The sequence below is a fragment of the Phoenix dactylifera genome, chromosome 9 (assembly GCF_051530095.1).
Source record: "Phoenix dactylifera cultivar Ajwa chromosome 9, Ajwa_hap1_PhDact_Kaust_v1.1, whole genome shotgun sequence".
NCBI classification, from domain to species: domain Eukaryota; kingdom Viridiplantae; phylum Streptophyta; class Magnoliopsida; order Arecales; family Arecaceae; genus Phoenix; species Phoenix dactylifera.
In genome coordinates, this window is record NC_143198.1 from 33487247 (window position 1) to 33513287 (window position 26041).

The window sequence follows — 26041 nt, forward strand, 5'->3', positions numbered from 1 at the left end:
CTGAGTGCACGGATCGGCTGCAGGCCGCAAACACTGAACTCTTTCAAGACATGCGTATGCAGCTCTCTGCCGACGCAAGGTATGTGTTATTTTGTTTTCTTTTTCTTTTTTATTTACCTTTTTTCCCTCCTCTTCTCGCGGCACCCTTCTTCCTGGTCCCGGGAGGCCAACACCCCGAAACAACTGTAATGCTCCCAATTCAGAGCGAAGGCAATTCAAATCAAACGTTTCCAATAAAACTTCCAAGAGACCTTGCTAAGAAGTTAAGCTGTATATTGCAGGGGCCCGGTCCATTGACCAGCCCCACGAATTTTAGCGCAGCACCAAAAAAAAAAAAAAAAAAAACTCCCGCATGCTTGGCACGTGAGATGGGCGCAAGAGGACTACTGGAAGGAGTCCATCTTCTTCTCCGACTCCACCTCTCTCTAAATTTTCGGTTGCCTTTGCCTCCTCTATTTCGAGACCTATCGGCTCTATTTCCGCGGGAACCGGCCGCCGCCGGCGGAGACTTGTCGACCTCTGCCATCACCAGTGAGTTCCCCACCCCCCTCGCCGCTCCTTCGAGCCAAGAAAGCTGGCACCAAGGCAGCTTTGGGCAGCACCCCTTTCCTCCTCCGTTTCCTCCATGCATGTGGCAGGCCACCTCGCCGCTAGCCACGTCACCTCGCCGCAAGCCGCGCGACCGCCGAACCACCACCATCTACTCTTCCTTCTCTTTCATTTCTTCTCCTCTCTTCTCTTCTTCCTCTCTGTTTTCACCTTTCTCTTCTTCTAATTTTCCCTTTATTTTCAACCCATGTTTCCCTTATTTAATATTTTTTTTAAAAAAGGAAGGAAATCATCCCTTCTTTATTATCTCTCCTCGCCCGATTAGTCCAAACATCCGAGTAAACCTAAGCCAAGTCTCTCTTTTTTTTTTTTTCCTTTTTTTTTTTTTTTATGTTGGTCGATCCAGACCGAATAGGCTAGGCCTCCAATTGGATCTAAATCAAATAGATCAAGCCCAAAAGTCCTATTGGGCTTAGATCAGGTATCTCTCTCTTTCCTATGTTGGTTAATCTATGAATCGGATGTAATGTTTTAGCCACATCGTCAACAAATCAAAATTCGGCTCTTGATCAAACCCAAATCGAGAATTTTTTTTTCCTTTTTATCCCTATCAGTTGATCCAGACCGAGTCTAATTTTTTTTAATTAGTCTAATTTTCTTTAGAAGATAAATACGATCTAATCCAGAAACCTTCATTTGATCGGATGGAAATCCAAATCTAGATAGCAAGGAGGCATGATCGAGACCGTTCCTTTGTATTAGGTAACCATGAACACCACTTTCTCGTAAAATTTAAATTTTAATCCATAGGATAATCAAGACCTCTGGATGTTAAATTAGTTTCAGTAGTACCGACTGGATTTTATTATAGGATATTTTAAGTTATATAATGTCTTATAAAATTCTGTTAGGATATATACTTATTTTAGGTTTGTGGATTTTGATAGTTAGACTACACCTTAGCTTGCTCGTTGAACTCAAGTATGTCTGTCTTATCAAATATATACACGTGTATGATTAAGACTAAATATTATTACTATTTTTATTTATGTTTTGGCAAAAGAAAAGCACGGACAATAGACTACACCCTCAATCTCTCAACCTCGGGGAAGATGGGATTCGAAGCTAATTCTTTTGTTACAACTAACAACCAATTTACTAGGGCTAAGTAACTTGGGGGGCCTTGAACTCAAACATGAAATATTATTCGATCCAAACAATTAATGTTAGCTTCCATGCATAACAGAGTTTTTAGCTTCCGTACCAGGGGAGTCTCTTCTGGTGGGAGCTAATCCGCCGTCTTCAACTCCTGTTCTATTATCTTGGACTCCCCCTCCACCAAGTTCTATTAACATGAACTTCGATGGAGCATGGAGCACTGAAGGCTCCATACTCCTGTTCTATTATCTTGGACGACCTCCCACCTAATTACGTATCTTTCCGATGCTGGAGATAGTACAAAAAATTTAGTCTTTTCCGACACATTTTAGAGTCTCTATCGACCATAAGCGTCGGTAATTTTGGCATCGACGCTTCTAAATATATCGCAAAAGCGTCGTGTAGGTGGAGGTGGAAAGTTTTTTTGCCGACGCAATGAACGGAAACTGTGCCGATGTTTATAAGCGTCGGCCCGTTTTGGAGTCCACTAGCGCTTGTAAGCATCGGCATAATTATTATTTTTTTAAATAATTTATTTGGAAACCTTAACCCTAGAGACCTTGAGGATGGCTTCCTGGGGCGGTCCCTGATCGTCCGAAGGCAAGGAAGAAAAAGAGGAAGAGGCGGAGGAGAAGGCCTCTATTCCGAATCACTGTCCATGCTCTCCATTCCCTTCAACCTATTGGAGAAATTATAATAAGAAATATCAAGTTAATCACAAGATAAAAAGATACTATACACCTGAACAATAGACGGTGGGAGAGGTGATGAGAACCCTAGCCCCGCAAGTCAAATTTTGGAGAAATTGGCCGAGGCTAACGTCAGCTAAGACCAACCAGCAGGCCAAATCTACTGCTTGGAGGCTTGCCCAAGCAGTGGCCCACTTCGCCAACAGCCGGCTCAGCCCCGCTCAGGCCTTGCCCAGCGCTTGCATGAGGTTCGGAGCCAATAGCAGCAGCACGTGGCCAACTGCGTACCCGCTCGGCCACAGCCGTGCCCGAACCCCCGCGCGCGCGGCCCTTCGTGCGCCCATCTAGTCTCAAGCACATGCCCACGCCTCAGGGGCGGGCGGCCAACTGTGTGCGCCCCCCGTAGGCGCGCGACCCTCCGTGCGCACAACAGAAACACGCGCACCAGCTTGCGCGCGGCCCCCCGCGCATGCCACAGCCTGCACGTGATCCTCCGACCACGCCCCAGCCTGCGCGCCCTTCAACAACGCACGGGCCTCCGTGCGCACCAGACTCAACGCGCGGCCCTCCGCACGCATGATCAGCAATCGGGCCAGCCAACGCCCAGGCACCAGGCTGACCTGGCGCCACGTGCACCAGTGCGCGCCCGGCACTCTACGCCCGCGCCTGCATGAAGCGCCTGAACCTCACCATGGCCAGAAAGGGCAGGTGCACAGCCAGGCCACCAGCCCACGCTGCGCTAGCACTTGGCACACGCGCAGCAACCTGTTGCGCGCATGCCAAGAGTGGGCATGGACATGGGTCATAACAAGGGGCACCAACCCATGCGCGCGCACCTGAGTGCGCGTGCGCAAGGGAAGGTCCAAGCGCACGGCATGGCACAGCAAGCACAAGGCTCGGCCAACACTGCATTCAGCCGAGCGCAATCAAGCTAATCGGGTCAAAGGCAAGCGCACGGGCTAAGCCAAGCCAAAGCAAGCCCAATCAGACCAAGCCCGCGCACATTGAACCATGACCAGCCAGCACATGCGCGCCCGAAGGCCAAGAAAGGAAAGCCACAGTCGACCGAGCCAAAGGCTTGGCCAGAGGCCAAGTGTCAATCATCCGCGCGCAGCAACAAACAAGGAAAGGCCCAACAAGGCAGCACTCGGCCAAAGACAGCAGGCCGAGCCACATGGCAGAAATTCCAGTGCAAGCGCAGGGCCAAACAAGGAAGGAGGTGTGCAGAATCAAAGGAGTCCGCGGACTCTTCCATAGAGATTTGGTGAGCAAAGGCATGGGCGGTTAAGATGCATCAGGTCGCAAGATGAAAGGAGGACAGAATGCCAAGTCACTGATCCGCGGGAGAGCAAGCAGCTGGATCCGCGTCCCGGCCAACCAAGACCAGCGTCCCGGCCAACCAGGATCCATGTCTCAGCTAGCTCGGGAGCACAATCCAACCAACCAACAAAGATCCCATATCAGGCCAACCGCGGACAAGTGGCAGCACACGCACGGGACGCGGCCCCCAGCCAACCAGGCGATGCATCCCGTGCATCCAAAGATTTCAGCACATGGCCGAAGGGGCCAAACTTAGTTGGAGCCCCTTGCGGCTAACTTAGAAGCTTTTCAATTTTGAATTGTTTTCGCCAATAAGCCATAGGCATTAGGCCTATATATAGGAGCCATTAGGGCCCTTCCAAGGCATCTTTCAATTATCATATTTCTTCATTGTAAAGGGTTGTCCCTTAGGTCCCCTAGGTGGAAATTTCGGCTGCAAGGCTTGGGCTAGGGTGGGGTAAACCAACTCCCCTTAGATTGTTCTAGGCAAAGCATGATCCCTTCCTGATCTTGCTAAGAGTCCTCGTTATTTTATTGCTTATTGGAATAGAGTCATCTTTCTTTCATATTGAGCCCCACACTTTGATTCTTTCTCATCGCCGAGCACCTATATTGGAGTAGCATAGGCGTGGCTCCAAAGGGAGCAAGAAGAGAGCGCGTTATCCATATTAAAGACGTCCCATCATCATCTTCATCCTTGGACCTTGGTGTTGGGTTTGGGACCGCAAAGCCTCGCGGGCCAACAAGAGGCCTGGGATTTGGGCCCTTTCGGTGGAAATCAATGAATACTAGGTAAAGAAGGGGCTTCCCGTTCTTGTCCAAGATTCAGCAATCTAGAAACCAAAATGTAAAATCCAAGGGAAAGAAACAAAATTGAATTAACAAAAAAAAAAGAAAAGGAAGGGAGAAGAGAAAGATCTTGAATCGAAATGAGATAAAGCATTTAACCAGACAATGTAGGGAGAGATCTCGCGGAGGGCGGTGGGAGGGATGAATCGAAGGCTTCGGAGCTCCAACACCAAGGCCTCGCCGTCCAATAATGAGGAGCGGTTCCACTGGTACCTGAGGCCAGGAGCCCTCGCCCGACTTCGAGACCCCAGGAACAACGCCCGATCTCCTCGATCTATCCTCAAGATCCCGATCCCCCGCCTCTCGGCTCTCTCCTCGCCCCAGGACCCACCGGCGGCTGCCGCTCAGATGGACGACTCCCCATGCTTCGTCATCAGGACCCATGGCCCCGCAGCGGAAGAAGCTTGTTGCTGCGAAGTCCATCTCGAGGCGGGTCTTCTTACCCTTTCATCGCGAAGCTTCTTGTCGCCGGCACAAGTTCTTCATCTCTCTTCGCTCAAGGGATCGGGAGGGGTTAGGGATCGGACAAGAAGGGGGGAGAGGTTAGAGATCGGGAGAGAGAGAGAGAGAGGAGGGGGGGAGATCATAAAAATAAAGTCAGTCAAAATACAATTGATGCATGATTTTTTTATGTAGTATTTGTGGGTGGATGCGGAAAAATGGGCCTCTGACGACGCTTTAGAGAAAGCGTCGTGGGGGCAGGGGCGGGTGGTTTATTAGGACTCCGACGACGCTTTAGAGAAAGCGTTGTTGGGGTATTTGGACTCCGGCGATGCTTTTAGATGTCGTCTAATCACACCGTTTTTATTTGGCCTCTGACGACGCTATGTAGCGTCATACTAATATCATGACCGCTGATGCTATTTAAAAGCATTGGCATATTTTGGCACTGGAACCAAAATTACCGATGCTTCTATCTAGCATCGGCATATAAATGCCGGAATAGTCCATATTTTCTACAGTGAGACCTGCCTCGATCTCCTTTTAGTTACTCATGACTTGATTATTAGCTTTTTGAAAAACTCTACGATTTCCTGTGTGTGCGCCTATATATATAATTCTATTGATACCGAGGAAGGCAGAAATGGACAGGCGCATCCAAAGATCTGCCATTCCCTCAGCCTCTCCGCTTATAATGGCACGGGGAGCGTTTGCCCCTGGTTCTTCAACGTCCGCTCAGAACCGTGTGGGCCAAGGATGCAGCCGTTTCAACCACGCCTTTGCTCATCCCGCGTGGAAAAAGGCCTGCTTATGAATGCCGCCGACTTGATTCGGGCGGGCGGCACTGGCCAACCGATTTGATTCCGATGGTTTTTATTATTCTGGAAGATAGGGAAACGTGATGGATACGGCCTCGAGGGTTGGAAGGGACCGCATCAGATAAAACAATCCTCTTCAAGATGCGCGCATGCTTTTGCTGATCGATCCCCTAAATGTTTGGTCGACCTACTTCAGCTGGATGGATATATAACCAAATCCATCCCAATCACCGCCAATAAATGATTGGCAAACAAACATTAAGGTTGACATTAGCATTGGACAATTTGGTTGGAACTTGGAACGCAGGGTTGGTCTCTAGCTCCATACCTCGGTCCTCAACACGTTAAAATACTGTATTTTAGGCATCAAAGTTTTCAGCTAAAGCCAGAATCGAAACCAACAAAACAATCTCTCAGACTAGTGGGGTTCAACGAGACGGGTCAAACGTTGCTGTCTATCGTCTGGTTCGCAGAGTTGCAGGTTGCCTTCAACAATACAGAGGCGTCGCTTTGCTTTACGCTAATTAAGAAAATTAGCACAGGAGATCTGCTTCAAGGTACAAGCAAGTTTGTTGGTAAATAAATCTGTGCCCGTTTCAGAGACTTGGGACGGACGGAGTCCTTGCTTTCGCAGGGCTGTGTGGGGAAGATTTAGGAGTTCAGGTGAGGTTAATTACCGGGAAGTATATCCCGCTCACTCCTGAGTCCTGGCCGGCGCAAGGAGGAAAAGAAAGTAAAGAAGACGAATAATTTTATCTCAAAAAAAACAAAGGAAGAATAAATGGCACAGTTGAGGGAGGGGGGGAGTAGAAGAATCGACAGCTGTTTTTCTTGAAAAACTAAATGAATTCATTGATGCTTCAGAATTGGTCTGGTCCTGCGATCTCCGGCCCATGTCAAACCCTGCAAAATAAAACAACATTCAGATGAGCAGATATAACACCACAATATCGAAAATTAAGGGCAAATAAATGGAAAAGAAAAAAGAAAAAAGAAAAAAGAAAAAACATTTCCAAAAACAGGGTTTCTTGAATCTTTGCATGCAGCACCCTGTTTGAGACTTTCCGATTGATGCACCGCATTCAAGTATATATGCTGCCTTACAATAAGATATTATTAAGGAATATCAGATCGTTGAATCACAACTAGTTGTATGATATTAGCTAAAATAGCTTTCCTGAGCCGCCTTATATAGTACTTCTCTCCATCTGCGCGCATGTGGTTTACTTGGATTTGGCTTTTCGCTTGTTTTGAGAATTCCAAGACATTACAATTCAAGATCCACTTCCTTAAGAATGATCATGATTAAAAAAAGAAAAAAAATCCTTCAAGCTACTCGGGAACGTAGATTGTTCAGCAGCGAGATCATAAAAGTGCTAGAAGATGCAATGGAGATCCACTGCCTGGTTCGCATCTAGTACGATAAGCAGTTTTACTCGCATCCCTGGAATCAGCATGCACAAGCGATCTAACAGCATCATATATATATGTGCCAACTCAAACGAAAAACAGCGACAGCTGGAGTTGAACGTAGATTCGCATTGAGATGCTTCCTATAATTATGCCAACCCATGAAGCCGAAGTGTTGCATGCCATTAAGCACGCGCAATCTTAGAACACCGCATGCGCTTGAAAAACAAAAATCTTCGAACAATGAAGCAAGACAGTCTCATTTTGACGTACCTAGGCAACTTTACTCTGATGCCATCCAAACCAAAGGACCCTTCTATCACAACCTTATAATCTCATTCTAAAAGACTAGCCAAAAGTACCTAGGCGACTGCTTTTATAAATGTTAAGCGATGACAAGTAATTAGATCACATATATTTATATATCTAACACCTGCTTATGCGAAGACCGAGGATATGGAAATTCATTTCACAGCGTCCGGTGAAGCATTTAGATATATCATATTGGTCAAGTGGTTGGTTAATTAGATGTTGCGTACGTACAGTCTTGAGAGGAGATTAACATTAATTAATTATTTCTTGGCTAGAAGGGGTCGCTGGAGATCCGCACCAACTGCGAGGCCTTGTATAGCTTGTTTTTGTTTTTTGTTTTGTTTTTTCTGAAAAAAAAAGAAGTCAGAGGAGGAGGAGGAGGAGGAGGAGAGGAATCTTACTGGGTGAATTCGATGTTGATGACATCTACCGACTGCTGGGTTATCATCCTGAAGGCAGTGGTTGATAGAACCATGGTGGTCCCATTCCTCGAAGGCATCGAATTCAGTGCGGCGGCCTGATCCAGGATCGCGACCTGGATGGTCCGGCCCCCGGCGCACGCGTCCGGCGTGGCTGAGCTGAGGCATCTCACCAAGTACTCCCTCCCGCAGGACGCGCCATTGTCCCATATCCCCTGCCCGGCGGCCGCGAAGAGATTGTCTGCCGGGAACTGGCCCTCGTCGCTCCCGTGGCATGCGGTAGCTGTTAGAGAGAGACAGAGCTAGAACGATTAAAGGGCAGCAGCTGGCGAAGGAATCGATGGTGGCGACGGGCGGCAGTGGCACTTACGGAGATACGGTGGTCCGTAGAAGGAGGCGGTGCCGACTTCAGCAAGGGATGGCATGGGGAGCAGCAGGAAGGTTAGGAGCCATGGGAGCAGGAGCGGCGGAGGCGTCCACATCGGCGACCGAGGCCTTTCCAGAGAAGATGACCGGAGATTGCTTCGGATGCGTCAGTTATTATTATTATTATTATTATCAGGACGAAAGAGAGTCGCCTTGGAAGAGATCGAGATGGCTTCTCTGCGAGCATTATTATAAGTTTCAGTCATAATTGTTGCCAACCGTCCTGCCAACGATCCATACCATCTTGGATTTGGTTGTATTTTTTTTCAATATATTTGGCTTGACCAGTCAGCAACCGCAACTAGGTTCCACCGGGATCCCTCCGAAATTAATGACGCAACAAATTACCGGAGTTCGAGATTTTGATATTTTCAAAAACTACTTCTTTCCATCAAAAAAAAAAAAGTTAACGAATTCTTTATTAAAGTTAATTTATTCCATTTCATTTTTGGATATTTTTTTATACTTTACTATTCTAATCAAAATAAAGTATCAATAAAGCCTAAATATTTTTCTATATTATATATAGTACTCGTTGCAATTTTTTTAGAAGATATATAGATGGGGGATAATATTTTATGTTAATATTCCAATTAAAGACCAGTTTAGAATATGCATCTATATGATCAAAAGAGTAATACGTGAAACAAATTTTTTTCAATATTTATATTTTTTTCTTATTTTATAACTATTTTATATATTTTTAACTTTTAATGTTTTAACGATTGGTGAGTTTGTTTCTTGGTCTAGTTGGTTTCATCCAGGGTTTAATAGCTTTGCAAATTATTGTTTCTCCAGCTTAAATATATCCCTGCAATCTCTACCAAGTGATGTTGTCCACGACACCACACCTTCTTGACAATGAGCTCGAAGTCGGCATGTATCCATCCAAGATCAAAAAAGTTTACAATACTCAAAGTTTGGATCCTCTCAAGTTTGATCCTAAACTTGACAATCTGGTTTTGCAATCATAATCGTCCATATATTATATGATGATCATAATGCAGCAAGATCGAGTGCTGTAGATGAAACAACTAGCATGCGATACAAAAGACCCGTTGTACAACTACCATTGCATCGTACACAGATGGTCGTGATTGCAGAATCGGATCCTCAAAGCTGGGATCATTAGAGGATCCGACTTCATCCATGGGATTCTCATGTGCGATGTGCATCGCGTCTGGCATTGGCACGATAAAAAATGACAGGTAAAAGGTGTTGGGCCCCATGTGAAACTCTGCAGACTTATTCCTTCTAACTTTTTGGGTTGCATCTTCATCGGTCGTGTGTGAGGAGCCAATGTAAATTATATAAAAAAGAAAAAGAAAAACAAAAAGAAAGAGACCAATTTGTGCTGCAGCTGAAGGGTTCGGGTCGTACTTTTCGCGCACGATGTGTGCAAACAGATGGAAGATGGAAGATAGAGATTAGAGTGGGTAGCTGGTCCATCCCTCTAGAAATAGAACGTGCCAAGCGGCATAATGTGTGACAAGAGCATACATCCTGTCACGGTTAGCGGCTGGTCCATCGCCTAAATTCCCGCCGGAGCCGCTGCATCCGGCGCGCTTATTCGTTCCATCCATGTGGCTTGGAATGTGCCACAACATCGTCATATCCAATGGAAAGTGAACTCCGCATATAACGGTAAACAACTAGCTGCTTTCTGTCGTAGAATTCCAATTGCCCCAGTAGACCAGCATGTCAAGTAATCTTTGGAGAAAAGTACATCCTCTAATTGCACCTTGTTTGTTTGCCAGGAGTCACCATCGAGCATCAGAAACCCCAGCTTACCAGTACTCCAGGGCTTTAGGCTTATCCCAAGAAAGGATGGTTGATGTTTGATGCAAAATCGGTCACCATGACATTTGCTGTACCAGAATGCAGCTACCACCGTACATTTCTAATGATAATGTGCAAGGGCCAAAGACCAGATCAAGAGCCTGCTTGAATGCCGATGTTAAGATCTGCTCGAGCCTACTTGAATGCCGATGTTAAGATCTGCTCGAGCCTACTTGAATGCCGATGTTAAGATCCGCTCTCACAAACCACCTTTGAGAAATAGAGTGAAGATGACCGCATGGAGGTGAAGTGAGAGATTATCGCACGGAGGAGAAGTGTGTGAGAGAGAGAGAATGTGCAGCGAGCCAGACTGAAAAAAGTGTTTTTATCTTATCTGTAAAATTTTTTAAAAGTCAATGGATTCAATGGCCTTTGATGAATCTTAAAACATCGTTTAGCCGATCAGTTTTGTTTCAGCTCTTTCCCACAGCAGACGCAGTGCTGCCGGATAATATACTCTGCTGTCCAAAAGCAGGCCATGAGCGGACATGTTACGAATGCTCGACCTAAGAGCTAAGCTGGTCAGCTTGGCTGGCATGTAAAGGCAGCACCAATCTACAATAGCCCAGTTACTCTTTCTCATTGACTGAAAGGAGACCATTGCATTCTCGAGCACCAGACAACTCTAGTCATGATCATAACTCCAGACAGTACTGAAAGAAAGAGACTTTCTCCTGATTAACGATTACAACTTAAACAAGAGCCTCTTGCAGATGAAAACGATACCAGATTCGATTTCTTCAAATGCGGATTAGGCTGGTTGTTACAAGAGAATTAACAAAAGAGGAAAAGATCGGCACAAAATCTGTTGACTGGAGTATCAGCCGAGCTCATACTGCTGGCAGCAAGCAAATATGGCCTGCAAGTCAAACCTTCTAAATTTAGAGACGGACTTAACAAGCCGCCTTCTCGTCATGGTAAACCCTTCCCAGGTTCTTTGAAATAAAACAGCGAACAAAAAAAAAAAAAAGAAAAGAACAAAGCTTGGCTCCAAAGGTATAGCTTGATAAGACGTAAGAGCTCGGATATGAGAATCAAACTTTTTACAATCATGCACATCCTCCAGCTTGTAACCACTTACACGAATATTCCGAATATGACACAACAAAGAACAAACAATGCCTGCTCCCCTTGAGCAGAAATGAATCAATCTTTCAAGAATATCCTTCAAGCATGATATACACAAAGCCGCTTGGGGTTGAGGTTCTCCTGTTGCAAACAACAAAGAAAAAGGCTCAGAGATATTGTAAGCAAATTGATCAAAGAAATGATGCATCACATCAGACGTTTGGAGCTACTTATTTCAATTCTAGCATCCTAGAACCTTCTATCAATCCAAGTACCAAACCAGTTGATACAATCTTGCAATGAATGAATGACCAGCGTGGTCTCATGCAACATTATCAGGTGGCCATTATCATTTTCATGAGAGGCCTTCCCACCTGCTCATCAGATTACAAGTCATTGCATTGCTTCAGATGAATGACACCATAACCACGCCTTCAGATCATAGGCCACTTCCAAAATGAGTTCAAGTGGAAAGGTGTCAAAAACCTGATCCACTCCTGATGCATGTGATACAGGAAAAGAAAAACGTCCCTCATGGTTTTACTTCCATTTCTGATCCAAGGGCTGCCATTTAAATTTTTTTGGATGGATGCTCCCCGGTACATGCAAATCTTTTTACTCTTATCCCTTTTCCCATCTCTTTTATTTTTTTTGGTGGGTGGGTTGAGGAGAGAAGGGGGGGGTGTGGGTGGGGTAGGTTGGGGGCATCCTCATAATTAATTAATAAGAATACTAAAAAGAATATATAGCTAATGTTCCATACAAATTACAATTGTCAGTTAATGAGCAACAGACTGCTTGTAAAGTGGAGTAAAATTAAGAAGTAGCTGGCCCTCCACTAAAGGTAAACCTCTGCATAACAAGAAGATTCTAATATTCAATAATTTATAGAGATAAAGATATAGCTCGGTAAATACATACCGCTTGTAATAAGTGTAGCCTGCAAAGCCAAGCCCTCCGATGGAAAGAAGTCCAAGAAGAACAAATAATACAACCAACCATCTTGACATCCCCCTTTGCTCACCATTATTTGAATCACTGATGCTGAAGTCTGCACAGCTGTGCAGATTGCAAGGTTCCTGTCTAGCAGGCTGCCACACAACCAAGAGAATGATGAGACAAGGAACATGTGCTATTGTATGATGGAGCTTGGTATATGACGGAGCACCTAAAGAAGAGGATACATGAATTACACACCCTTATGGAACCCTTACAGATTTCAGTGCCCTATTTTATTACACCAGGACACCAAGTCTTACATCAGATATGAGGCTGGGAAACAACAGGCAGAATGAATTTTGAGATGAGGCAGAGGAAGCAATCTAATTTCATTGTCTATACTCCACTCTGCACCAGTATCAGATTATTATAAGCATTTATAAAAGGTAACAGAATACTTGAAGGAATCTTCTGGATTTTATATAGAAAGCAATTCCACAACCCCATATTCATTGAAAGAAAATCCAAAAGAAGCAAGCTATCTTGTTGATATCCTTCTAATTTGTCCAACCTATGATCGATGTGCCCAGAATACTGAGGATCTGGAGTATGTAAATTTTCTTATTCATGGATCAATTGCATCTATACAAGAATGCAACATACTTCTGCCATAATTTGAGGCTCTTTGGATGATAATGTCCTTTAGATATAGATGTAGCTCCAACATTTTGTAGCTTCAAAAATATTGACTGAAAAAGATATTAGTAAACTAAACACTTTTGCAAGGGATGAGGTCAACCATAAAACCTAGTTCTTATTTTAACAAGAGGAATCTAAACTTAATCTATATAAACACTTAAGATGGGAAAAAGAAATGTGCAAGAGGTTCTTTGGTGATGTTACACCAGAATTGTGCAATACAGAAATGACGTTTACAGTTCTCTTCTGAGAATTATGAAATAAGATATTAGATCAGGTAAACAAATTACAAATAACATAGCCCGGATTTCTTATAACGAGCCAGGAAAAATTCTCAGAAGAGAGAACTGAAGGAATTTCTGTAGAACATATGAGAGAATCTTGAATGACCTATTTTAGTTTTAACACTATGAATGAAGAAAGGGTAGAGCTCAAAAGAGAATAGTGAAATTGGTTGTAAATGGATGAAACAAGGCATGTTGACTATGATTACAATTACATTATCAATGTAATCTCAAGAAAGGAACATACTTCACATGCTGGCAATTATCCCCATCTAGATGGAGAAACTTGTCAGTTTCACTTACATGTCTGATGTTTGTAGAAAAAATCTTGCTATTAAAGTTCAAAACCCCAGCCACAACACAGAATCAAACCAAAAAAAAACAATAGATAAAGGAGATAAAGTAGTGTCATTATTCCTTGCCCAGGATAGATTTCATGATTTTCTAGATCTAAAACATCTTGGGCATGTCAATATGGAATTTGAAAAATCCTGTCATATTCAAACATTATGAGTCTTACAACCTTTCAAAATCAACCATCAGCTCCTTTTATTATATGCCACTGAAAATCCAATTGTTGCTGGCAGCATGTCAAAACCATCTCTTCTGCTTCATCACTATTGCTAGTATTATTCATATTAGTAATAGAATTGGTATTATGCTTGTTATCAATATAAATTACCACAAATTTGGCTTTTCTTGAATGAGTTTCATGATCTTCCATCAATTTTGCCTCATTTACTTCCTCTTATTCTTCCAGAACATTGTGTCAAGTTTATATGATGTTTTGTCTGAACTTTTGATGAATTTTAATAAGTAAATGAATTGTTAGATTCATAAACATGACATGAAAAAAAAATGAAAAATTATGACTATGTAACAAAGCCTTAATGAACATGAACACATTTTTGACTGACCATTTCTTCTGCAGAACATCTGCTATCATCTACTGGATAGTGTTTGATGGATGCATCATAATCAATGGATCCAAAACAACCCACATCTCGATAACGAACTCCACCATCACAAGGAGAAGAGCATTTCATCCATGGCCCAGCAACCCACTTGAAAATTTCTGCAAGGGTCAAAAAGTATTGCATAAAAAAAATGTTGCATTTAAAGATAAAATTGCCATAATTTTTTCAATGGATTTCATGTATGACAAACAGGTAACACACACCATGAAGCTCTAAATTCAAGATAACAAGTAAAAATGTTTGCATTACGTCAGTTTGGGAGGAAAGGAAGGTATTTTCAACATAGCGGGAGCATAGAAAAAAAAATGCATATGATATTTACCTTGGGGTTTTAACTGCTTGGCTAACTCTGCACCACTCTTACAATAACCCAATTTGCTACTCTTGTCAATTAGGTAAGGATCTGAGCAATCAGTGCAACATATGTACTCACTGCCAAAGTCCAACTTGATCTGGCATCTTGCACACCTATTTGTTACCCTTGGACTTTCTGCTTATAAGAAAGCAAAAGACAAGGTATTACATATAAGAAGAAAGGTTTATTTTGGGGCTCTAGGGATCTGAACTAAGGAATCCCATTTTCACCTATTGTATTCAAGGTCGCTAAACAATTTTAAGACATACAATTAACAAAAAAATCGAATTAGAAATGGTAATTACATTTAGCACACATATACAAAAATATAATGGCATGCTTGAAAAAGTTTGATAACTGCTATTAAGGTGCATGCACGCACACAAACATGAAAAAAAAAAGCTGTTTTCTACACCATGATCTCTTCTTTTAGTTGTCTAAAGCAAGTCTGGTTACTTTTAGTCCTAAAAAAATACTAGACCAGACTCATGTATGGAGTAGGAAAAAAGAACTTGATATAATGGCTGAAGGTACGTAAAAAGGGAAATGCACATAGAAAACATGCTCAGGAGGGTTCATGCAAATAAAAGAATGGTTCATTGATGTCTCAAACTTTTTCATCATGGCACGTCAACTTATTGGAAAGTGATGTGTAAATGCAATGAATCCTCATTTTATGGCATTAAAGGTACAAGGAAAAGGCAATCTATGATATCAAATCATTAAAAAGATATCTTGGTCCAAATTTTGGTTGAAACATGATTGAGAAAGAAAATCACATCTTGCCGTGTAGAGAGTGAAGTGCTGGCTAATTAAGCAATCTGTTATACAAGACTCTGATTTCATCTTCAATAGGAAAAATGTAAAGGGATGTAATCTTGGAGCAAATATTGCTGGAAAGTACATTCTGATTAACAAAATATTGAAACGATCAAACCCATGAGGCAAGGAGACTAAGCATATTTTTTTGAATAAATGAATGCCTTTTTTTCCATTGGTCAATTGTTAATGCTGGCATCCTTTTTAGCAAATATTAGAGGTTTAGAATGATTTATATTATGCAAATTATGTGAAAGTGCAGGTAGGATTATAGGATAAAAGATGCATACTTTATTCCTTGCAACATATACAACTTTCCAACTATAGAACTTTAAAGTCATCGTCTTCCAACAATAATTGCATCCATGTCATAGAAGGCCAAACATGTTAATCTGCTAAAGTTCAATACTAATTTGCACATACTTTAACAATATTAATAAATTAGCATGGCCATCTTGTGTCACTTAAACACATATAAACAAATAAGTCTCGGCGCACCTGGTTTGCAACAATGGAAATGGGTATGGAAAGGAAGGCATGGTGGGTAACTGGACTCTTCACAAAGACCATTGCAGTTGTCTGACTGATCAGCTATGACATAACCTGCACCACATCCTCCAAGCCATTTGCTTTGACATGATTCAGTCCAGTAGCACCCTACAATTTGAGGATGCAACATCCATGAGGTAACTAACATAAAAAAATGTAACATCGAATGAAACATTAAGTCCACTATCACAAATTTAACAAATATATGGAAATGAAATGCTTGCTTCCTTGGAATAGATCAATGTCATTGTTCTTAAAAATAAACAAGAGATACAGTTGAATTGGAATAAAGTAAGAATTCTGCTCCTGATACATCTTGAGAGGTTCGTAGTAGAACAACCCACAAAAAAAAAACTATGAATTGGAATAAAGTAAGAATTCTGCTCCCGACACATCTTGAGAGATTAGTAGTAGAACAACCCACAAAAAAATAAACCATATGAACATGATACCCAGTTTCAAGCATAGTTTTGATGTTTACTTGATAAGATGATCAATTAATATATTGAATTTCGCGGAATCATACAACACGAGGTGCCACAGATCAAAATCCCTAACTTAAAAACAAAAAGAACACTATATGGTTCCCCGATGATTCAACAAATTTGTGCCAAGAACAAAGCAATTACAAACAAGACCGTAGTTTACCCTCCTGTAGGACACGTCACAAGCAAAAGAGGATGTCGAGAGAAATAAATCATGAACCTCGATTTTACAAAGCTGAAAACAAGATCGCACTTAAAATGACAAATAGCTATATCAAAACAAGAGAACCAGGGAAAACCCTCAGAAAGAGAAAAAAACGAGGAAAGGGCATTACAAACAAGAAAAGACTTGATTCACACAATATTGTGCGAATTGGAGCCAAGAAACAGGCATCCACAACTGAATAACAGCTTCCTCTACGGGAGTGCATGATCGCCAGCAAACTTGATGCCGCGAGACGCTCAAATCATGAGCCCTAAATTGTCGAAACTAACTCCATGATCGCACTCGAAATAAAAGATACCAAGTTGGGAAGGCCCAGACAACTTCACGGTTTGAGAAGAACAAGAAAATGATTTTTTTTTTTTTTTTTGATACAACGAAAAGGAATTTTTTTTGCGAGACAAGAAAAGGGAATGTCAAACCAGAATAGCCGTTGAATTACGCCATAATCGAACAGATTTTAGCTAAAGAGTAAAACAGCCGAACAGATTTGAGCCAAAGAGCAAGATCGTCAGAAAGAAATCCAAATCATAAACCCAAAATTACAAATCTGACTACAAGATCGCACTAGCGACGAGAGAGAGACTCCAGGACCAGATGAATTCCCAACCAGATAAGAAGAAGAGAAGAAGAAGAAGGTATTAGGTCTCCTTCAACGTTACCATGAGAGGAGAGATCGGCTGAGATCGACGGAGCAAGGTGGGAGATTAAAAGAAGATGACCAAGAAATGGAAGGAGAAGCCGCGGTGGAACCATTCCCTCTATCTATCGAGCCTCTCCCCTCTCGAGCGACCGACCGACGGGCCGCGATCGCCGATCTTAGAGGCGGGTAGCTGGATCCTGAAACTTTGCGGCGTTGGTCTCCTACACGAAAAAATCCAAATGTGCGCCGGTTAAATTGATGATACGAAGGAGGATCAGATTTGATGCGAAGTCGGGAATAAATTGATGATTCGCTGCGAATTGTTAAGGCCCACCAGCACTTTGGTGGTTGCCCGGCCCAGTACTTGTGGGCTTAATTGAGTGCACGCCGGCGGCCACTGGCTGTTGAATGGGCAACCACAAAAGGGTCCCATCAGTCCATCGGTCACTGTCGGTTGCTCTACGGGCAACTGATTTAGCCCAAATGAGACAACAGCCACGGACACTGATTTAGTTATTCTTTACTTGGGTGTAGAGGTGATCAAAACCCGGATCGGGCCGGGCTCGGGCCGGGCTCCACAGCAGAAATTAGGCCCGATGGCTATGCCCAGACCCGGCCCGGCCCGACTGTCGGGCTTAAATTTTTGTCCAGGCCCGATCCGACCTTATAAATCTGGTCCCAGGCCCGACCCGACAGGCCCAACCGGATAGGCCCGACCCGACCTCCCTCCCTCTCTCCCGCTCCCCCCCCCCACCTCTCCCTCTCCGAGTTCCGACTCGGAACTTCCGAGCTCTCCCGCTCCCCCCCCCCCCCCCCCCACCTCTCCCTCTCCGAGTCGGGCTCTCGGCGAAGGAAGGGAGGGCGGCTCTCGGCGAGGGAAGGGGGGGCGGTGGCTCTCGGCGAAGGAAGGGGGGGCGCCGGCTCTCAGCGAAGGGAAGGAGGGGCGGCGGCTCTCGGCGAAGGAAGGGGGGGCGCCGGCTCTCAGCGAAGGAAGGGGGGCGGCGGCTCTCAGCGAAGGGAAGGGGGGGCGGCGGCTCTCGGCGAAGGAAGGGGGGGCGCCGGCTCTCAGCGAAGGAAGGGGGGCGGCGGCTCTCAGCCAGGGAAGGGGGGGCGGCGGCTCTCAGCGACGGGAAGGAGGGGCGGCGGCTCTCAGCGAAGGGAAGGGGGGGCGGCGGCTCTCGGCGAAGGAAGGGGGGCGGCGGCTCTCAGCGAAGGGAAGGGGGGGCGGCGGCTCTCGGCGAAGGAAGGGGGGGCGCCGGCTCTCAGCGAAGGAAGGGGGGCGGCGGCGGCTCTCAGCGACGGAAAGGGGGGGGGGGGGTTTGGGGGAGGGGGGGGGGGGGTTGGGTGGGGGGTTGGTCGCGGCGGCTCTCAGCGAGGGGAGGGGAGGGTTTAGGATTTAGTTTTAGTTTTAGGGTTTATTTTTTTTAAAAAATATTATCAGTATTTTATAGTCGGGCCGGGCCGAATCGGGCTTTTTTTTTAAGTGTCCAGGCCCGGCCCGATTTTTTTGGTCGGGCCGCTTTTCTTGCCCAGGCCCGACCAACGGGCCCTTTTTCAATGCCCAAGCCCGAAAAATTTCGGGCCGGGCCGGGCCGGGCGGGCCAGAAGACCCGTGATCACCTCTACAGTTGGGTGAGTAGAGCTCACCCAAGCCAAGCCTTGCCCTTTGAATGCGTCGCAATGCAGCAAAGTGATCGGTGCAAGACACCTGAGTAACTACTCTGATGGACTCCTCCAGAGCTACCGTAGCACTGCTCTTGCTCCATCTTAGACTGTTCCGCAATAATCAGCCTATTTAATTAAATTTAAGTCAAACTTGAGCTTTTTATGAACAACTCAAATATGAAATCCGGTGAAAACTCGGGGACCACTGGGACTCTTTTTCATATATACATACATTAATATGTACATGTGTTCTCATGCATGTGTATCCCTACATATATGTAATTTTAGTTAATATCCGCATTTGTGGCTTGATCATATAATTCAAGCACATTATTCCTTTATATGAATTATCTTAGTATCAAATAAATGAATAAATAAATCTAAAATTATTTTTGACACTATATATATATATATATATATGACAACAAAAATTTGAAAGAATGGGATCTCTTAAAAAAGAAATGGTTCTGAGAAATCAAAATGCCTAACTCGCAAGACAATAGGCATTTCAATCAACTTTGATTACTAAAGAAAAAACATATAGAAGAAAGGAGAGAGGGAGATGAAGCATTCTTTTTGGAACCACCCATTTCTTTGAAGCGAATGGCAAATACTGTTCTTTGCAATGAGTTGGTAACCGAATAAACCTCTTAACAATCCATAAAAAACATGTGCAAAAGAATAAGAAGGTCAAGTAGAGGAGAAACAAACCTTCGATCGACGGAGCTGGTCGATTCCTCCAGCCTAGCACGTGAACTGCTGCATGCTGAGCTCCCCGTGGATTCAGTTAAATCAAACGGCTCCTACGTTCGGGACTCCGCCGTCGTAAAAAACTGCCGCGAAGGACGCGGGACCCACCACGTCTCCCGGGTTTGGGGTCCTTTTTGAACAGGCGGGGGTCATGCGTCTCCCCTCCCTCTTGCTTCGGAACCGACCGGAACCAAGGACCAAGGGGGAAGGGAGGGGGACCCGCCCCTTCTCCGGCGATAACCGGCTCCGTCTCGCGTGGTTCTCCGCGCGGCCGCCGGCGACAGGAATACTCATCATTTCAAGACGAGAGAAAACAACGCATCCATTTTGTCTTCATATAACTTTTCGTCCTCCTCCCCAACCTCTCCATCTCGATTTTCGTCATCTAGTCTCGAAAGTCATCCATCTCGATTCTCGGATTGGCATTGAAGTACCAGGTAGCCCTGATGGAATCTTCTTCTTGTTTCGAAAATCTAAATATATCTGCTTCCAAATCTACGTTTCCTTCGTTTATTAGTTTGTCTTTATTTATTTATTTATTCATTGGGGTTGATGTTTTGGTTGTTGCCTTAGGATGGAACGGGTTAATATCAAAGAGTAACTCTCTGCTGCTTCTTATGCAATTTGCTGCAATCCTGGTTTTTTTGTTGACGTTATTGATAAAGTGGAAGCAATTGACTAAGTTTTTTTTTTTCAAAAAAAAAAAAATTAAGCATGTTTAGCTATTTTTATAAAATTGGACTGAAAATTCTATAAGATTCATGAACTAGGCCGTCCATTTAAGCATCGCCCTATATCAATCAGATGCCACCTAGCCTAAATCCCACAAGTAGATTTTTTTTCTCCTGCAACTCAAAGACTAGGATCTGAGTCGGGTTTGGACAGATTCTTGAAAAATAAAGCTATATAGGCGAATAAGTCCGATTTTTACAGAATTTTTAGCTTAATCTTATAGAAATATGTAAATAAGCTTTTAATTTTTTTAATTGCCAAAGTTTCTCCATGTAACTGCAAAATTTCTGCACGCAGTTCATTGGTTACTGTCATTGTGAAGCTGATTTTTATTAACAGATTATACTACGTACGAGAGGCCTTGTTCTTAGGTTTTTCTTTCTTTCTTTTTTTTTCTTACTTCTCGCTTTTCTGTAATATGTATGCTGCCAAAGCTGGTCCTTCCTCGTTCTTCTCTCCAGAAAGATGGATCCCATTAGAGCTCCATTCAGAGGTGTTATTAAAGACGTCAAAGGAAGAGTATCGTGTTACAAGCAAGATTGGATTGGTGGGTTCAATTCAGGCTGCAGGTACGTCCAATAGATAACAATTTTTTTCTTTACATTCCGATGATTAGGATTCTAACCTTTATTTGGTTCATGATAACTTGGTTGTTCATCCATCAGGATATTGGCCCCTACTTTGTATGTCTTTTTTGCTTCTGCTCTTCCTGTCATAGCCTTTGGAGAGCAGTTAATGAAGGACACAGGTGAACAATCTACATTTTACTAGTAAAATTTCCAATATAGCCAGACATCTTTTGATAGAACCAATATAGCCTCAAATATATCCTACACCAGCGGGCGTTCAAGCCAGAAATATGAGAAAATATTCCCCATACCGTGTGCACCACGCGGCCCTGCATGCACAGCGGTAATTACAAGCGGTGCACCAAATCGAGCACTTGATGGATGAATGGGGGGCAGCTGAGATTGGCTGCGTGCACAGCCACATGGTGCATGGAATGACCTCTCCAAAAACGCAAACTTAACTTTAGTTGCTCGTAGATTGCATAGAATTAATGATGCCTTGATATTGAGAAAATTGTCTGGTAACTTCTTGTAGATGGAACGCTTGGCACGGTGGAAACCTTAACTTCTACTGCTGTTTGTGGTATCATCCACTCAATACTCGGTGGCCAGCCCATGTTGATTCTAGGAGTTGCAGAGCCCACCGTCATAATGTATTCTTATTTGTACGATTTTGCCAAAGGCCGTCCAGATCTTGGACCGCATCTGTTTTTAGCCTGGAGCGGATGGTAATGCGAATAAATTCGAAGCACAGATGCAAACACACATACGCATGCACGCGCACTCGTTCAAGATTTCTTGTTCGCTTACTTGATTATGGTTACATTTATCTAATGCAGGGTCTGTATCTGGACAGCGTGCATCTTGGTTCTTCTTTCTATTTTTAATGCCGGTGCTGTTATTGTTAGATTTACTAGGATTGCAGATGAACTTTTTGGGATGCTAATCTCGGTTCTCTTCATCCAACAAGCCATCAAGGTAAAGTATAATGGCAGAAGAAGTAAAGTACGTACTTCAGCACATCAAATCGAATAATAAAAATGAAAATCTTTTCATGGTCGCAGGGAGTAGTGAGTGAGTTTAGCACATCGGAAGGCGAAGACCCGAGGGTACCAGTGCAGCAGTTTGAATGGCGATACACGAATGGATTGCTGGGGATCATATTCTCAATCGGCTTGCTGTATACTGCTTTAAAGAGCAGAAGGGCAGGGACATGGCGATGCGGCACAGGTTTGTGAAACAACCCGCGGGACTTCCTACCTCCTGCTAAAGTTTTCCTCATATACGTACGAAGAGTTCGTCACTGCTGAATGCAGGCTGGTTTAGAAGCTTCATGGCGGAGTATGGGGTTACCTTTATGGTTCTGGTGTGGACAGCACTGTCCTATGCGGTCCCGAACGATGTTCCTTCTGGGGTTCCTAGGAGGCTTTTTAGTCCACTTCCATGGGAACCCAAATCGCTGCAGCACTGGACCGTTGCGAAGGTATGCTTATGCCGATCCCTGTCCTCATATGTCTCGTTTAATTCCTTCAGTACTCAACTTGTGTGTGTGTATATATATATACATTCCACAGACTGCCTTCATATGCTTTGTTATTTCGTACCATGCTCGGGTTTTCCGGCTTTCGCAAACTGAGATGATTTGTTTCGTAAATAATTGCAGGATTTGCTGTCGGTTCCGCTGGTCTACATATTTGCCGCCATAGTACCTGCCGTGATGGTTGCGGGCCTTTATTTTTTCGACCACAGTGTGGCTTCACAGATGGCTCAGCAAAAAGAATTCAACCTCCAAAATCCTTCAGCTTACCATTATGACATCTTGGTTCTCGGATTCATGGCATGTGGCTCCTCTCTTGTACCTTTCCATCAATTTGTATCTTTCAAAATTGGCAGCACTTATCAGAAGCGTGCTTATTATAAGCTTATTATTTCTTTCTCGCGTAAAGATGGTCAGACTTATTTAACAAAAAAAAAAAAAGATGGTCAGACTGCCGCCTCATTAAATTTGTAATTGTAGGTTTTAATTTGTGGGTTGCTTGGAATCCCTCCTTCAAATGGGGTTCTGCCGCAGTCACCCATGCATACCAAGAGCCTAGCCGTACTCAAGAGACAGGTGTGCATACGTTGGAAGAATTTATGCCCGCAGCTTCATCGTTCTGTTTTATTTTTTTTTATTTTTTTTACCGTTTATGACTACGGACTTGCAGTTGATACACAAGAAGATGGTCAAGACTGCAAGGGAAGGCATAAAACAGCATGCTAGCAGATCAGAGATATATGGCAAGATGCAAGACGTGTTTATAGAAATGGGCAAAGGTCATAAACATGTAAGTAATGAGATCCCATGATAAAGGCCGTAAACATGTCTCCGGTTAATCCTTGCCCCGTGAGGTGTGCAGTTATTGCGATAATATCATGGCTCATGATTCAGTCTCAGGAGCTATAGTTAAAAGTGATATTAGACCTGTTGTTGAAAGTATCGCGCTTTTCCACTTTACTTTCCTTGATATATCTTCAGAATTCCCCCCAGTCCATATCTTTTCTATCCGCTTATAAATCAATATAGCGGGATTAGTTTCCGTGCTCCTCTATATTCCGACCTTTAATGATCAGCAAAACTAGTTTATTTTTCTTTTTAATGAGTTAAGAATAGATGTTTCTCAAGCGTGCAAACTGATTGAGCTGGTAAAGGCACTGTCGCTGGGTTCCGTCCCAGCCTCGGCCTGATTTTTGGCACGAGAGAGAGAGAGAGAGAGAGAGAGAGAGAGAGAGAGAAGAAGCAGAAGAAGAAGAAGGTAATGTGCCGGGGGAATGTAAACTGAGATCTCCGGTTGATTGACATTGCAGCAATCCCTTAATGAATTTTAATATGACCACCTCTTATGCAGGCCGTGTCGATAGATAGGGAGTTGAAGGACTTGAAGGACGCGGTTATGCAGAATGAAGCTGGTGAAGGAGAACATGAAGGTAAATTTGACCCTGAGAAACCCGTAGATGCTCATTTGCCTGTTCGGGTCAACGAGCAGAGAGTAACCAACTTGTGCCAGTCCATCCTGGTGGGCGCTTGTCTTGGAGCTATGCCTGTCATCCAGAAGATACCCACGTCCATTCTCTGGGGATATTTTGCTTACATGGCCGTCGATAGCCTCCCTGGGAGTCAGTTCTGGGAGAGGATAAAGCTTCTGTTTGTCACTCCTGGTCGGCGTTTCAAGTAAGTTTCCTGCACTTGCTCCCCTCCCCTGACCCTGAGCATGCAGCAGCCTCATCATCCATCCTGCCCGGTTGTACGAGTGCAAGAATATATGGATGAATAACTTTTTTGTGAGTTCGTCCGATGCAATCTTATTCACCAGGCCTCGTCTTTGATGCAGTAAACATAAGTATCGTCCTGCAAAATTTTGAAATACCAGATTCTGTCAGCTTTTTGAGTCTCCAGAAGATAAACTCTGTTTATTTCATATCCACCCTTCGTTAGAAGCGTTATATAATTCCATCGGGTTTGGGTTTCCTGTAACTGCTGGCAGGGTTCTGGAAGGCGAACATGCTCCATTTGTCGAGTCCGTCCCCTTCAGAGCAATAAATTGCTTCACGATGTTCCAATTAGCATATTTCCTGCTCTGCTTTGGCCTGACATGGATACCTGTAGCCGGAATTCTGTTTCCGCTGCCATTCTTCTTGCTAATTAGCATCAGACAGCACGTCCTCCCAAAGTTCTTTCACCCGCATCACTTGTGGGAACTGGACGCAGCCGAATATGAGGTAGTAGCTGGAGCCCCTCGTCGCCATCCCAGCTTCTCAATCCACCGCCCAAGCATCGCACTTCGGGTAAGCCATTTCCTGCTTCTTGGTATGCTCGTGCTGTAGTTGGTGCAGAAACCCTGATAAATTTGTGAGGCATGCTCCTTCGTGGGCTGCACAATTGGATTCTCGCACGTCTGATCGTATTCTCAGACACTTCCAACCCCTCTTTGTACCTAATTAATCGCCACCATTGTGCCGTACGTACCTGTTTGCACCCGCGTGATAAATATTTTTAGGCTTTCAACGACATGCTTTCCCCCATGCAGGCCCTCGAGGGGGAATATTCTCCGTCAGAAGGTGCGGACAGCGATCATGAGTTATGTGATGCCGAAATTTTGGATGAACTCACGACCAGCAGAGGAGAGCTTAAAATTAGGACCAAAAGTTTCACCGATGAGAAGTTCCTTCAGGTAAGAATACTTGGCCAAGAATATTGTGCAGCATCAGATAGGTATACATGTGCTGATAGCTAGGAGGTCATGCATGGAAAACCGTAGAACTGTAGCCTTCCTGCATGTGCTTAATTTTTTAGCAATCGGGGTATCCAAACCCAGTGGAAACCAAGATTCGACGTGCTAATAAAAGGTTTCCGGGCCGGATATAATTCGAGAGGGGATACCAGTCAGCCGTGCAGCAGAGATTCATGTGTCTTTTTTCTTCAACCGGGTTGAGATTCCCTCCTGGAATGGCCATAGACTTGAAACATCTCATTTCTAAAGATGAAAGTAGGTGGCACTGCGAAGCATCGGTTTTACCATGACAAGCCTGCCCTATTGCCCTCGGAGCCATGTCATGTATTGGTTGGTTAGCTTTTCGACAAGAAATGGCGGATGGTTCGAGTTTTAGTGGTTGGGACTTGGGATGAAGAGCATCATTTTTCCCTGTAATATGTTTGCTGCTTAACGTGCGTGTTACGCTGTTGATTGTAGGTTTATCCGGAGGAGGGGAGCCCTCAAGATCTGTAGAAAGAGAATGTGCTTACTTTTAAGCAAAATCTGAAGGAATTCTGGGGCAGCTGTGAGCAGATCATTGTCATTGTTTATAATAATTTCAGATGGAAAGCGATCTGGTTCTTCACTGCACCAGAAAATTAGTTGGTTCATCGAAGGATGCAGTGCATCTGTAAAGAGAGAAAGAGGGTGGAAAGAAAATAGCAACTATAATGTGTGCATGATTTCTTTTTTCTCATTCTTTTCTCCCCTTTCGTTCCACTTCCTTCCTTCCTTTCTTTCTTTTTTGGTTTTGTTACATCA

General features: G+C 44.0%; 3 protein-coding genes across 3 annotated transcripts; 1 reads left to right on the top strand and 2 right to left on the bottom strand.

The window, feature by feature from the left end:
* Positions 1-4217: 4217 nt before the first annotated feature.
* LOC103721157 (EG45-like domain containing protein) lies at positions 4218-8568 on the bottom strand. The gene is made up of 3 exons (XM_008811234.5): positions 8336-8568; positions 7948-8248; positions 4218-6727 (listed from the first exon to the last, which is right to left on the bottom strand). The coding sequence occupies exons 1-3, from the start codon at positions 8445-8447 to the stop codon at positions 6721-6723; spliced, it is 420 nt and encodes a 139-aa protein (XP_008809456.1). The 5' UTR covers positions 8448-8568; the 3' UTR covers positions 4218-6720.
* Positions 8569-11214: 2646 nt separating this feature from the next.
* LOC103721163 (uncharacterized) lies at positions 11215-17540 on the bottom strand. The gene is made up of 6 exons (XM_008811246.6): positions 17291-17540; positions 15870-16028; positions 14520-14687; positions 14138-14295; positions 12220-12389; positions 11215-11439 (listed from the first exon to the last, which is right to left on the bottom strand). Exons 1-6 carry the CDS (start codon positions 17382-17384, stop codon positions 11385-11387), a joined length of 804 nt encoding a protein of 267 aa, XP_008809468.3. The 5' UTR covers positions 17385-17540; the 3' UTR covers positions 11215-11384.
* A 3343-nt stretch (positions 17541-20883) lies between these two features.
* LOC103721173 (boron transporter 4) lies at positions 20884-25386 on the top strand. Its single transcript, XM_008811256.5, has 12 exons — positions 20884-20987; positions 21084-21166; positions 21523-21715; positions 21827-21965; positions 22052-22217; positions 22304-22470; positions 22651-22824; positions 23005-23100; positions 23195-23314; positions 23876-24198; positions 24512-24812; positions 25055-25386. Exons 1-12 carry the CDS (start codon positions 20884-20886, stop codon positions 25259-25261), a joined length of 2073 nt encoding a protein of 690 aa, XP_008809478.3. The 3' UTR covers positions 25262-25386.
* The last annotated feature ends 655 nt before the right edge of the window (positions 25387-26041 follow it).